This window comes from Pholcus phalangioides, unplaced genomic scaffold (genome assembly GCF_987345545.1).
Source record: "Pholcus phalangioides strain wild (caught in Gottingen) unplaced genomic scaffold, Ppha-v1.0 ptg000001l_1, whole genome shotgun sequence".
In the NCBI taxonomy this organism is placed as follows: Eukaryota; Metazoa; Arthropoda; class Arachnida; order Araneae; family Pholcidae; genus Pholcus; species Pholcus phalangioides.
The window spans coordinates 6,763,787-6,778,544 of record NW_028301594.1 but is presented as its reverse complement, the minus strand read 5'-3'; the positions used below and the strand labels follow the sequence as shown (position 1 = coordinate 6,778,544).

At 37.2% G+C, this 14,758-nt stretch overlaps 1 protein-coding gene across 2 annotated transcripts in view; it reads right to left on the bottom strand.

Moving 5' to 3' along the window:
* p130CAS (Serine_rich_CAS and FAT-like_CAS_C domain-containing protein p130CAS) overlaps positions 1-14,758 on the bottom strand; it is an 86,273-nt gene that overhangs the window by 69,592 nt on the left and 1,923 nt on the right. Inside the window, exon 2 of one of the 2 annotated variants that reach the window (XM_089245485.1) lies at positions 13,044-13,127. In XM_089245485.1, the coding sequence (XP_089101611.1) occupies positions 13,044-13,067 (24 nt within the window). In that variant the 5' untranslated portion in view covers positions 13,068-13,127. Of the gene's footprint in view, positions 1-9,913; positions 10,088-13,043; positions 13,128-14,758 lie in introns of those variants that run through there. The other variant, XM_089245431.1, reaches the window with a different exon arrangement.

The window sequence follows — 14,758 nt, the reverse complement described above, 5'->3', positions numbered from 1 at the left end:
ATCATATCCTCAAACCTCTTATAGAAAAAAGAAATTCCCATTTGGTCTCAACTGTGGTTTTAGGAGGGAAAACCACGACCTTGACAAACTATTAACCGTGAAACATTCACGCGACCGTGACAATCTAAATAATAGTGATTGCAAAAAAATAAAAAAAAATCGATATGCCTAAGCGAATATGATTTATTTGATGAGATATATATAAGTATGCAAGTAAAACAATTCTTTCTTTCTTTTTTCATTCGTTCCAGACGCACCTGTTTTCGTGAAAGAGCTTCAAACCGAGGACGAATGGCTACCCACATTGAACGTCAAAAACAGAGAACTATTTTAAATGCACAATAAAAAAAACACCTTGCGGATCATGCTAAAACAAAGTGACCATGTGGGCGCGCTCATCCTTCATACTCCATGTAAACTCGTGTCACGGTTCCGTGCCCCACGCCAGCACGGAGAGAAAACCCGTAAACAACAGCGTCGAGTCAGAAAAGAAATAAAAAGTGGGGGTACACGAATACTCTCACTATCATGCTTGAATGGTGGTTTAGATCAAGAGGTTTCGAGTTTAGCTTCCCAAGCACGTTCATGTAAGTACTGCTGACATGAACACGCAAGAAACATCTCATTGTGACAGATATTTCGCGGACATGGAATCATACCATTCCCCCTAAGGTCTCAACGCGAATCGGGTCTTAAACAGTTTTCATGATGACTGTCGTTGATGGAGATTCTTCCATGTGTTACACTTTCTGGTCACCTCACTAACTCATTCTGTAGTTATTGACCATGACCGATTGTATACGAGTAATAATACGTATGCAGTTGAAAAAACAGGTAATGAAGTAATTTTTCCTTCATAGAGATACACAAACCACTGAATGTCGCGCATCGACTTCGAATCAATGGCACGCATTTGTTTTCGCCGACTTCACGCATTTAAAACAGAATCACGCCAAGGTCGTTGGCAACCGATTTTATATTAAAAAAAATTAGACACAGGCTTCGTTCGGAATGCGATCTAAACATTTTTATCTTTTTAATTTTCATGGAGTGGTGAATTGCTGCATACTAGACGTCCATAAAATAGACGTCTGTTTTGAGTGACGCAATCCGATCGGAATAATACTGAAATGAATTCTTGGAAAAAACAACATGGCTCACTAATTTCAGAAAAAAGGAATTTAGATAAAAACGTGTTTGAGGAATTCAGTAAGAATAATTTCATGTCAATGAAGTGGATGGACGTCTTTTCGTACATTCCAATCACGTGGCAAAATAACTCTATACATAACATTTACTTTGAAAGATAAAATAATATTAAAAAAACAGCGTTTTTAAGGAGTATATTGGGATGAATTCCGAGCATTGCATCGGTGTTTTCTGAGGCCCAGTAGCACGAGAAAACGAAACACATTATTTTTACGAATACTGAATGCATATTCCATACAAAACAAAACGAAGCGACTAGACTGAGACTGTTCCATGTGGACGCTTCGATGGAAGAATATGATCATTAGTGAATCGCTGCAGACACGATGTTTGGGCGGAACGAATCTGACCCAATTCAGTTAATTACTCTTCCCATTCCTTTGCTGTAGGTGTTTTGATTACACCACAGAGATCCTAGAGGCCTTTGCGTCGAATCCACTGTTAAAGCGTTTAGATTTACTGATCATTCGAGTTAAAGCGTTTACGACACGCTCTACGGAGTATGGAAAGAGGTAATGGAATCATTCCGCTCACAATCATGGAAAACGAAGTTATTCGAACGAAGCAACGTTATTAGACCAGGGGTTTTTCAGCGTAAAGTTTCTCGCGGAACCCTTGATAGCAATAAGACTGTTCCGCGGGACTCTTGATGATGGCTGTTCTACAGATCTCTAACGAATTTTTTAATACTTATAACAAAAAGTGGGTCCCTACTACTGCCTCAACAGCATCATAGCCGCATTCTCGTCAATTAATATGACTTTGAGCCAAGAGTTGCCTTTGAACTCTAAAAACTTTATTTATCCCACAAATGTTTCTTCTCTGTATTTTTTGGAACTCCAATACAGTCGAATTCCGTTATAACGAACTCCAAGAGACCGGAGAAATCACTTCGTTATAAAGAAATTCCAAATTTTAGCTTTGTTCCTATGTAAAATTATCTGAAGGATTAGAAAAGTGTTTGTTATTTTCGCCCTAACGGTATTCGTCAAAACGGGATTCGACTGTGTATTGTAATTTCCCGATTTTGACAATATTTCTCACGCACAAATACATACACACTGACGTAAATTAAATACACCTTCCTAAGCTGTTAACAAGTCTGTAATCCCACCATCAGCCCTGAGGGCTAGGCATGGGGGCAAAAATTTGAATCTGGTCTGGTAAGAAATTGTAGTCTACGCTGCAGTTCTTGTCAAAGCGGATTTATCATTTTATCGCCCGTGGGCCATACAAATTTTTCTGCCCTTCACCCATTCTAGTCTAGTTTTCTTGACCATTCAGTACTCATTCCTCCAAACTAGCCGTCAAGGGCTATAACCCGTTTGCCACCTCCCACCTCCACACTGTAAATTTGCCTCTATGTCCAAGTCACCCTTTCGGTCGTTCTCATGCTTTCAGACCGTCTAGGTAACTGTTTTCGTCCCTCGCTCACCAGGTTATTCTTTTGGTCACTGACATGCTTGCACACTTTCTAGGTTAGTCAGTCTTCAAAACTGAAAACGAAAACAAGCTTTGCAAGTACCTGCAAAAAGAAAGCTTTCTTCTTTGAAAGCTCTCTGGGTTCCGGGAATTTTAAGGGTACCGGGGCGTTCGATCATGCGGAACCGTTAAAAAGTTGCCATGGAACCCCAGGGTTCCGCAGAACACTAGTTGGAAACCCGTGTACTAGATGGATAGAATTTCATACGATTCATCAATATCGAAGTTCAATATACTGATTGTAAACAGTATCTAACATCTTAATACGTTCTGGACGATATGCTGCGAGAGAAATCGATTCTCAGTTCCAGAACATATTTGGTATCCGATCTACCTCAAGTTACCTTTCACGAAGGAAAAATAAAGTTTTCATTCTGATAACATGTGAAACAATCCAAACTAAAAATTGGCGTGTGACACACTCTTTCGTGCAAACGCACAGAAATTAGACCAGCACGAACTTCAGAACCACGCGAATTCAAAATGAGGTCAACTATATAAAAATTTCCTTCCCACAGAAACTGCCTACGAATTATTTACGAAATAATAACCAAGCAAAGCATTTCATCCTAATGAATGTCACAAATGACACAGCCAAAGCTCATTCAACACACTTTAATAAGCCGAGACGCGATGCTGCCATCAAAATTATGTTAATCTGACGTTGTTATTTATTCACTGCGATGAGGCAAAATGATAGTTTCGATGGGGCGGTCACATGAAGCGTACGATTTCCTCCAAAAACAGAATAAAATTGATTACCATGGTATACTACAGTTCGACAGATCTTTTCGCATGCACAAAGCACTCGAGCTTTCATGTGTTAGATGAGGTCATCACTCGAACGTTTCAACCCTCCATGGTTTAATATTCGTTATCAAGTTCACAAGAGAAGACACACTCGTAAGTCGAAGAACATCCAAATTCTAAGAGCTTAGCCTGATAACTTGGAATCAATACAGACTATATCGAGAGTCCAATGAAATATAACAAAGCAGTATATTCCTAATACTACCCCCAAAATTTTCGTCATATTATGTTGCTTTCACACCAATTCGTGATTTTGTTTTTTGTATTCATCTCTCCAGTCTACTACTACTACTACTACTTAACCGTTATGCACTTCATAAACAATTCTCTGGCGAGCTTTTAACGAATTGGTACATTCCAGAATATGTATTCTGGGTATATATGTAGCCCTAACATATTTTTACTCTGCCACAGTCATGATCTTGTTTCATGTTATACTTGTGCTGCTATCTGTCTTCCGCATTTTGAAGTGAAAATAGCGAATGCCAGAATTGTTTTGTGTTATATAAGTATTGTATTAATGGGTTCCATATAAGAATATACGCATTTCAAAAATATATTCAACTGAGAAATCAAATTTTCTGGATGTTATGCCGAAACTGATATTCGGAAAGAAAAGTGATTTGCCTCCTCCGGAAATCGAACCCGGGCCCACTTTCAATTCCTTATAACACGCATTAGTAGCGTGAGGCGCTGAGTGGAGTCATAGCAGCCTCCCTTAACTACCTCTCTTGCTGTACTACAGCAAGTGAGGTTGGGAGGCTGCTATGACTCCACTCAGCGCTTCATATTTTTGAAATGCGTATATTCTTATATGGAACCCATCAATACAAAACAATTCCGGCATTTGCCATTTTCACTTCAAAATGCGGAAGACAGATAGCAGCACCAGTATAACATAAAACGAGCATGACTGTGGCAGCATAAAAATATGTTAGGTATATTTCAGGCCGGAAAAAAATACCATCTCCAATATATTCAACTGATGAATAACTTGCACTCCTACTAAACACACACACTAATAACTCAAGGAAAAAAAATTTTTTTTCTATAAGAGGACTGGTTTGACAAAATAATATGATACCTGGAATCTTATTCCAAGATAATGTTTATTAATAAAAGTCTTTCAAGGCGATATCGATGTTCTAATCTAAGAAGTCCTCAAAGCACGCAAGTTAAAAAGATAAACCATCGGAGATATAAGACATTTAAAGCAAAATCTAATAACTCAAAGAAAAGCGCTTGTACAACAGTAAAGTAGAGGAAAAATAAAAACAACGTGCAACACAGAAAGCTGTCGCTGAGATCAGCACGGATTTTTATGGGCATATGGCTCCGTAATAAAATCGCTTACGGCTCTTAGCTGCTTTGAAGGCCGTTATCAGTTGTAAAGGAGGAGAGGAAAAAGCTGTTGTCGCATATAAAAGAGCCATCAGGATTCAAACCTGAAGGAAAATTCATTAAAAAACTGTTTACGCCATCGTTTTTAATAAAGTGATTTTGGTAGGAGATAGCGAGAGAAAAGAAGAATGCCAAACTACGTCATCTAATAGATAGTTTTAGTAAATATGATGGAAGTCATAACCGCGGGCTTCAATCATTCATTATTCCAGCAATAAAAGCAAACAAAACAACGAAATCGTGAATAGAGTTAATTTTTCGTTACACAGTATGAAAATAGCTATTTTACTGGGCTGGCCGACTCAGGTTCATGTGTTTGAAAAATACAGAAATCACTGGAGTGCAATTTTCTTTCCCGCAAAACGTTGACTGGATACGTGTTTTCGGATAGAGAAAATTGAAAGAAACACCGGAACATATGCATACCAGTGCGTCTTGATAAATTTTGTCGAATTGCTTTTGGAATGATCGATTGGTGAGGGACAATGCAAGGCTATGGTATCGCAGGGAATTTTTCTCTAATAGGGTTTCAAATAAATGGAATAGCTTGCCCCCGGAGGTAGTAGATTGTAACACAATTGACACGTTTAAAAAGAAATACGATAAACATGTTGGGGTAAATCGAGAATCTATCCATACTTAGAATAAGACAATCATAAGTATTCTTTATGGGCGTTGTATAATATTTTATCATGTGTATATATTGCTTACAATTTTTGTCAATTGCATTTTTAATTGGGTTGCTATATTTTGAAATATATGACATCCATATTTTTATGGGCATCTTTTTCTCAGCCACCTCGTTGGGCATTTTGCCTGTTGTGGCGTTGTATTTGTATTTTTTTTCGCAAAATCTCTGCATAAATTAATGTGTTCGTCAAAAATACGTTTTCGTAGTTATAATGTACAAGTCCATCGGGATAGGCTGCAGTCTAGACAGGAAGGCGTGTAGCGTTAACACAGATCAAACATTGAACCTCATTATTCTTTTCCAAGATGATAGTAAAAGTATGTGTGTGTGTAGGGAGGATACACTGAATAACATGAGCTATTACTATTACTTCCATCCGCCTATGGCGTAATGTTCTCAAAGATTTTAGTCTTTTTTCCCCCATTCCCCTTTTGTCATTGGAATGACTGGAACGTATTACTAACTTGGTAGTGATTCAGAACAAGGAGACGTCACTTTTGACTTTTTTATTTTCATGTTCATATCGCCACAACGAAAATACGAGATGGACAGCTTCATTCCAGAACATTCTAACCGACACAAAAGATTGACACACTTTCTGTTTTGCTCCGTCATTCACAAAGATGGAAGAATCCGATGAGCGTGGTTAGAGTGAGTTACTGCAAATAAACTGCGTAATTAGGCTGATATTAGGCAACGTGATTAACAAGATTTTATTAGGCTGGCAAAGAAATCCGAATTATTCGTGTCGAATGTCACCCACAACTGTAAATTGCTGGATGAAACAAATGTATTTCGGGAACCACATGCAGAAAGATTACAGTTAACAATGCGCCTTGAAGAAAAAAAAGAAAAAATAGGACAGCGAAATTTATACTCTGAATTCGTTGAATGTCAAGACGTCATAAATACTAAGATATCACGTATGCATCAGGGATCTGTACAAAAATCTGATCGTTGTGAAGGGAAGGAAATTGTAGAATGCTAATGGTACATTTATCGTTTTAAGCCTAGCCTTTATAATCATGGCACTCAGAGGCGTACGCGGGGGTGGGGGGGGGGCATAGGGGTGCCATGCCCCCAAGCCGACAGAAATTGTTTAAAGACATTTAGTATTTTTAGTATTTCGGTAAAAAAATTAAAATATCGAAAGGAAATACCTTTTATATGCTATTTTAACCAATTTGTTTATTTAAATGCTTTTCGAAAGGTGATAACTCAAAATTTCTCGGAAGAAAATATTAGTGCCTTTTCCAAACGTCAATCCTGCGAACGCCGCTGATGGGGCTTGTCGTGTAAAGTAAGAAAAACGTGAGCTGTAACGACAATCAGAAATACAATTTGGAATGAAATGGAATTTATCAAATTACATAGTCCCATTAAAATTTTATGGCGTGTTGACGGCAATAGATCAAGTGGAAAAGAAAATTATATTTTCAGAACAAAATGGGGTAAAGGGGATTCCACGGAGCCACTAGTAATTGGGGTGGGGAAATGAAATGCATGTGCACTGCCACCATAAAAGCTTCATTGATAATTTATTTTCCCCACATGTCGGGAAAAATGGAAACACACAGCCCTCAATTTTTCGACAGGGATAAAACGGTAATCTCAGTGATTTGATTTTCGAGTAATTTGAACATTATAAACATTTTGAAAATTTACTTAAAAAAAAAATAGTTTTAGTGTTTTATGCATACGCTCTCACAGCGAACGGTAGAGACCAAAACTTGCTTGATGCACCAGCTTGCCAGAAATATTAAAAATATAACATGCATTTCAATAGAAAATTATTGAAGCGAACGAATGAAAAAAACCCCACATCATAAGTTACCCCACAATAACAATAAAATTGAAATAAAAAAAAGTTGAGGAATAACTCCAATTAACAGATGAAGAGAAAAAGGAAGAGAAGGGCTTGCTCCTTCGGTGCCATCCAATGATTTTAAGTACCGACAAAGAGAGCATAGCAAAGTCCTTTGCCCGTGCAAAGCCATACAAAGAGGAAAAGAGTCAAGTGCCAAGTAGTGTCTTCAACTTTCTCTTGGTATTCAAAAAAGAAAAGTAGAAAGAAAAAAAAAAGTCGGCACCCACTCTTAACCAAGAAGAAGTGAAGTAACAATAAAGGAATTTCTTATTGTTCATAGGAAAGAGAAAAAAACATGTACTCAGAGTCCGAGGTTTGATAAGGCCCGCAAAAACAACTCTCAATGTTTCTTTCACACAATGGGCAAAAAAAAGTACCATACATAAAAACAATTCCGCCATAGCTCCTCAGTCACGCCCCCATATGGGATGACAAAAACGAATCGAAAGTCATGCATCTCGATTCCATTTCCGATACCCATATCTATTCTTTGTAAAATGTCATTGATCTTACTGTACTCATCAATGGCGTCGGAGCCAATGGTGCTCGAGCAACCACGATATTTAATGGAGCGCTACCACAATTTATTCAGAAATCAAACTCTTCTACATAAAGCTCAAGCCTAGCTTCCTATGCCGCTGGTACTTGACTATTATTTTTTTTAATGCAGCACTCAGCGCTTGCGACCCCATATACTATTGAAGCGTTTCCAGCGAAGGTTTCCGACGGGTCCATACTATTGGAAAGTCGAACTGATCAAAGCCATAACCTGGGGAAGCCTAGCATAACTTTATGCTGAGCCCTCCTCAATAATGGACACAATCCGTACGCCGTTGAGTTCCGCTTATTACGGGACAAATGACAATCCAACACCCCCCCCCCCCCCCAAGGCCCAGAATGCTTGCTTCGTGTCGGTGCCTATGTAACTGATGACAATTTGAAATTTGATCATAAGTAAAGTTATTTCCTCATTACTGCGCAACCTAACACGATTGTTACAACATAAAAAGAAATTTTGCTTGGCTTGAATAACTGCTTCAACCGAGTCAAAACTAGCCCGAGCCCCCAATAACAAAATTGCGGCGAATAGGACGCTTCGAAAGCACTGTTAATAAAACGCGTATAATGACCCACCATCAATCACATCACTACTGGGTTCCAAAACATATGACGTCAAATCTGCGGACTTGAACCCTTTCATTACAGAGAACCAGCTGATGGCAATAACTCTTATTTGATCCCCATATCCCCGCTATTAATATTAAAGGCAATAGTAGATATAACGGCGGTTGGGATGGGAAATGAAATCGACGCTCCTGACAATATTACCCGGCCCATAAGTCAGATCTACGCTATAAAGCCGTTTTTAAACGAAAATGCACGATTCATTCTTAAAAACGGATAAGCAGCGGAAAGGACGAATAAGCTATGCACAGCTACTCTTCAACTGCATGCTCTTACCGTGAGGCAATATGCCAGAACTTCTGGTAATGATAATCTACAGCATATATATTGCCAATAGCAGCATATATTAAGTTTAATAACTGAATATGAACCTTGCGGAATACCTTGAGGAAAATATTCCGAATTCTTCCTTCTCGTGGCTTTCATAAAAACGAAATCTTATTATAATGAATAAATACATTCATGATTCGTCATTTTTATAAATTGAGTGTTCGGACTACTGTTAAAATAAAGAAAACAAGAGACAAGCATTATTTTGAATACGCTGGAAGTTTATGAAGAAGTTGATTTAATGACTTTTTTTTATAAATGGGTACACTCGGCTAATATGGATTTTATTTATCTGTTCCTTTGATTTAGGGCCACTATTACATAATTGGAATTTAAATATATATTATTTTTCAAAATCCAAAACCTTTATAAGATTAATTAACAATAATTTTAGAAGAAATTCGAAGATAGTTAGTTAGATATCCTTCGAATATACCTGCAAATATTGTATCCAAGAACATCTTTAGAGCTTCAAAACATAAATCACAATTTTTTTAAATTGTTATTTGCGCACTGCTACGGCATTCGACCAAAAATTTCGTTAATTTTAATAAAATAATTCTACTCTTTCAGGAGAATACGATCATAATAGAAATCATTCATCGTTGAATCTTAAATTTTTTTTATTGTACGAAGTAAACTAATGGTTTGTTGGCCATTTCAAAAACACGAATTTTTCTAAAATACTTGCTGGCGGGACTCTCCCTACCCTTTTAGGCGTCAAAAACTTCCGAATGTCATTTCTCTTGTTACTCTCCACCCTACGCATTGCCTATCCAAGAGACTCATCTTCAAAAACACATTTGATAATACATCTAAAATAAAACAAGGAACACGCTAAAAAAACCACTACATGTACATTTTTTTCCTTTACATTGCTCGTGTTAATGACTTCGAGGAGAGAAAACAAACCTCTAAAAAAAACAAAAAACAATTACCTTCTGACGTTTTCTCATACGCGGCAAAGTGAAGGACAAATGATTACTCCCGGATCTCATCTTGGAGTACACAGCTGTTGTCATGATATGAGCACTGCGATGACGCCAGACATTTTAAAAATTCCTCATGACGAAATAATCAAACGAGTAGCATCGTCTAGTCATCGCATAAACAGTTCTCCCAAAAGATTTAGTCACAGATATGTGGAAATCACGCTGGTTTAGTGACGAGAAAAAATACTCAATGAGAATTATTTCTACTGCACGCACACAAATCACTGTATCCACAAGCTTCTGGTACACTTCACCGTTTTCCGAACCGCAATACAATAAACATCCACTGCTTGCAACAGAAATAACCTACCAAGGAAGAGAGAGAAACGTCGGCAACCTAACCGGCCAACATTCCCACAAGCATCTAGAGGGGTGTATTCTCCTCCGAACCAGTAAAGCAGGGTGTTCTAAAGCAGTCCAGAAAACAGCATGGTAATGACTCAGTGCCGGGAAAAAGCAGCGGTTATTCATTAACAAGACCTCGTAGATTCCCCCCTATAAAGGAAGGGCAACGGAACTGCGAGATCAGGAAGTCTTCCGAAAAAAAAAAAAAACAGCCATGGTATCAAATTCCACTGATGCTAAAAACAGTTGACAATAAGCAGGATGGTTGAAGGAAGTGTCCGATAGCTGATCGAGAGATGAAGAACGCCAGTTGCCCCTGCAGAGAGGAGATACCGTAAAGTTTTTCCACAAATCCGACTTATAAAAAACACAACCACTGATGTGGATTGCAAAACTGTCATAGAAGTGGGGTAGAATCAATTTCTGGCGGTAGAATATAACAAACAAAAAAACCGGTCAATGTTTTTCATCCCAACAAACAGGGAATAAAGAGTGGAACCCACCTATTAGATTTTTTTCTCCTTTCAGAAGAAAAGAGAGAGAGAGAGGGAAAAAAAAAATCATTATTTTACACAGAAACACACACAGCAGGGCGGGAACTGGAACTCGATTGGTGCGGAACACCTGTGACGCAATTAACCCTAGCAGTTTATCAGGTGCCACACCACCCCAGTGATGTAAAATGGCCTCCTATATTGAAAGTTATATACCCACACAAGTACTTGTAAATTCCAGCAATTTATCATTCTCAATTTTATTATTTTTTATTTTTGGATACTTTTACCCCTACACTCTTTTATGACCCCTGCCAGGCTTCATTAAAAAAGGAGGGTATTTACTACGGAGAACGGGATTAAGATGATTTTAGAAAGCCAACACGTGAAGAATTCTGATTACTACTTTTAAGCACATATAAAAAGAGAAACACTGCAGACAATAGCGAACAAAATGTTTATGAATGCTAATCAGAATTTCCATTTTCATTAATCATATCTGCTATCTTGCAAGAGAAGATATGTCACATCCCATTTGGCAATTATTCTTTGAATAAATTGCTGGAAATATTTAGAATTGCAATTACTTCATACCCCCAAACTAGCCTCATCGCCTTTTGTTTATAATTAGGTTCAATAACACTTAAAAAAGGGTAAATGTCTGAAAATAGGTTTGTCTTTCAAAGCATGAGAATGCTTCTCAGGATTTTCAATACACGTGCCAATTTTTTATTTCATTCTTTTTCTGCTTTTTTTAATTTCGATCAGGGCCGGAACTGGGAGGGGGGGGGGCAACTGCCCCGGGCAGTTTTAGGTGGGAACAAAGAACACCGTTACAAAATTATAAAATTTTAAAGTTGTTGGGCAGACCAAATTAAATAGAGACTGCTACCATTGAACTCTACATTTAAAAGACTAAAAAAATATGTTATACTCTATATTGTAAACTTCGCAGTATATACAGCGATACCCCCCCCCCCCGGTCACCACAGTGGCGGTCGGCTGAAGTTGGTTTTCTGTGGTGCCCAACTTCGAGGTGTTAATGTCAACCAATTTTCCCCAATTTTAAAAAGAGTTTCTTTTCTATTTTTTTTATATAATACAATGAAACTTGATATAACGATAAATCCCTCTACAATAATATTTTCTCTTGGTCTACAGAATATCGTTATATCAAGTTTTCACTTTATAAATCAATCCATTTTAGTATATTATACATACATACCGCGGATCCTGTTTATAACATTCCCACTCAGAGCCGGAACTACAGGGGGCAACTGCCCCGAGCAGCAAAATTTAGGGGGGTGGTGGCAGTTTTATGTGGGAACAAAGAACACTGTTATAAAATTATTGAATTTTAAAGTTGTGGGGGAAGCAAAATCATGCTCGCCCTGGGCAACAAAAATTCTAGTTACGGCCCTGTTCCTGCTTAGTATGACTCATTTTATGGTCCCAGCTTTAACTAACACTCATAGATATTTCCTGTTTGAAGCATTTTCCTAATTATGTTTTTTCAATGACAGTTGAAAAACGTTACAAGTGGGATTCACTGTTTATATTCTCGCTGCCATTAACAATGAAATTTTCTAAAATACAAAATATGATGACAATGTCTTAAGCCACGTTAGGATACAGTTCAAACAGATGCTGGAAAAAAGTTTCATGTAAATGCTTCATTTTGACATATTTGCTAGTACTGGATAAATTAGTTGAAGTAAATTTCAATTGTAATCTGCCACTTTTGAAATAAAAAAAGATAAGAAATGTTTATAAATATCTCCAATACAATTCAAATCTAAAATATTGTTGATTATAATTAAACCAATTATTTTTTTCAACCTATGGATTCTTAGAGATAAAAATTTTTGTATGTTTGTTTGTACATATGCTAGGCCAGTCAAAGAATTGAGAAAATTTCCCGGTCAGAGTTTATACTCTGAGACCTCATTTGCTAGCCTACCAATAACGTTTTTTTTTTTTTTTGGATTCAACAAATTATGAACTTCTTCATCACAAGTTGCAACATCATCTCAGAAGAGAATCCTTTTCATGAACCTTCAGATTGTGAATTTTTCTTTTTCCAATGGCACAATTGTAATATATATATATATAAACATAATGATATATTTAGTGTTTACCTATTTGAAAATAAGCTAGAAGAGAAGACATAAAATATATATATATATTGCACAGAATGCGACAGCCATGTAAGCGATAAATAAATCATTTTTACTCACTGCAGCATTCATTTTAGTCACCATACTTAATCCTGTGCAAACTTAGTTGAGCATCTTCCAGTAAAACCAAGAATAGGTATCCAGCTTGAAAAAAGAAATTATAATTAAATGAAATACATCGTATATGAAATACATCAATGAATATTCAAAAAACAATGTTTCTTCTTCCTATGGAATCAAACTTTGATACCTTGTAGTGAGTACAAAATATACAAGATTTTATAATCGCTCCAAGGAATACAAGAAAATTTGAGTTATAAAAGTTCAACTGCAATATTGTTGAATTCAGAATAGAAATGCAGTTTACATAAATATCAGTTTTTTAAATAGTCTTAAATGTGTTAATTCTCATGACAGTTAAAAATATATTTGTTTTGAAACACATTTCTCTACACATCATTTTATTGTTATTCCATATCATATCAACACATCTGATCATAACACTTTCTTTGATTAGGCTACCAAATTACGATTAAATTATCTCAAGGAAAAAAACCTCTCTATTACTCAATTTTCACAGACTAATATTTGGACAATAAAACACCTCACAAAGCTTTGTGGTTCTTACCATAAATACCCTGAAGAAAATAGATTTGATTACAAAAAACATGCTTTAAAAAACAAAAATTTCATAACTTATCCATAATGACTGACAAGGGAGACTGGCTCGCCTGCCAGCCCAGGTGCAAAATCTCATGTGCCCCCCCCCCCAGGGCAACCCTAGTGGGAGGCTGAAAGGGCTTTAGAAGCAGCACACCAATTGTAACAAACAATATGTCCCAGTACTACTAAACCTGACATACACCCTGTCTAAATTCCTCTGTGGAAATTCTAACGAATTGGTACATGTTAGAATGTGTGTGTCCATGTCGTGAACCTAACGTAAGTTTGTTCCTGTGTAATGCTTGTTATGTGTAGTGCTGCCATCAACTTTTCTAACCATGAGTGAAGTGTAATGATTGAAGATTTTATCATTGTAGGTCTGTTGCTCTTTGTGGTGAAACTTTTTAACAGGGAGATTGGCTCGCATTAGTGTCTAAGTTGGGAACCACAGAAAACCAACAACTTTAGCCGACCACCACTATGGAGACGGTAGGGTTTTAACCCAGGTCTTCACAATGCGAGTCTGTCACTATGATCACTCAACCACCACAATGCCATATGACCTACTATTAAATTACCGTCCTGTTTTTTTAATCCAAAATTATTTCATCATCCTTAACCTTTAACCACTGTAATAATTACACCCCACTCCCGATCTGTTGGTATATATTATAATAATAAATATTGAGCATTATGGGTTAATCATGCCACATAAATTTTTCCATATTACAGTTTTTATTGATGAGCCATCATATTTTCCTTCCTTTTAGGATTGAATTTTCCAATTAATCTAAATTTTTCAATAGAGTTTAACCTTGCCAATGCCAAAATACCTACCCCCCAAGGTTCATAGGGCAGACACTACGGAAGTGGTGGGGGGTTTGTGGTGTTCCAAGCCTTGGACAAGGTAGGAGATCAAATTCTTTCTTTTCCTTTATTTGACCGCTCCCAAAAAATTACTGGATGGAGCTGGCAGTACCGTGGCTGACTTTCCACCCATGGACCCGAAACAATTCTCAAAGGTTTTTTTTTACACTATAAATTTACTTTTGAGAGGCCCGTGGAAAATCTTAACTGGGGGCCCCAAAGATCCCAGACTAGAGGGTGCAAGA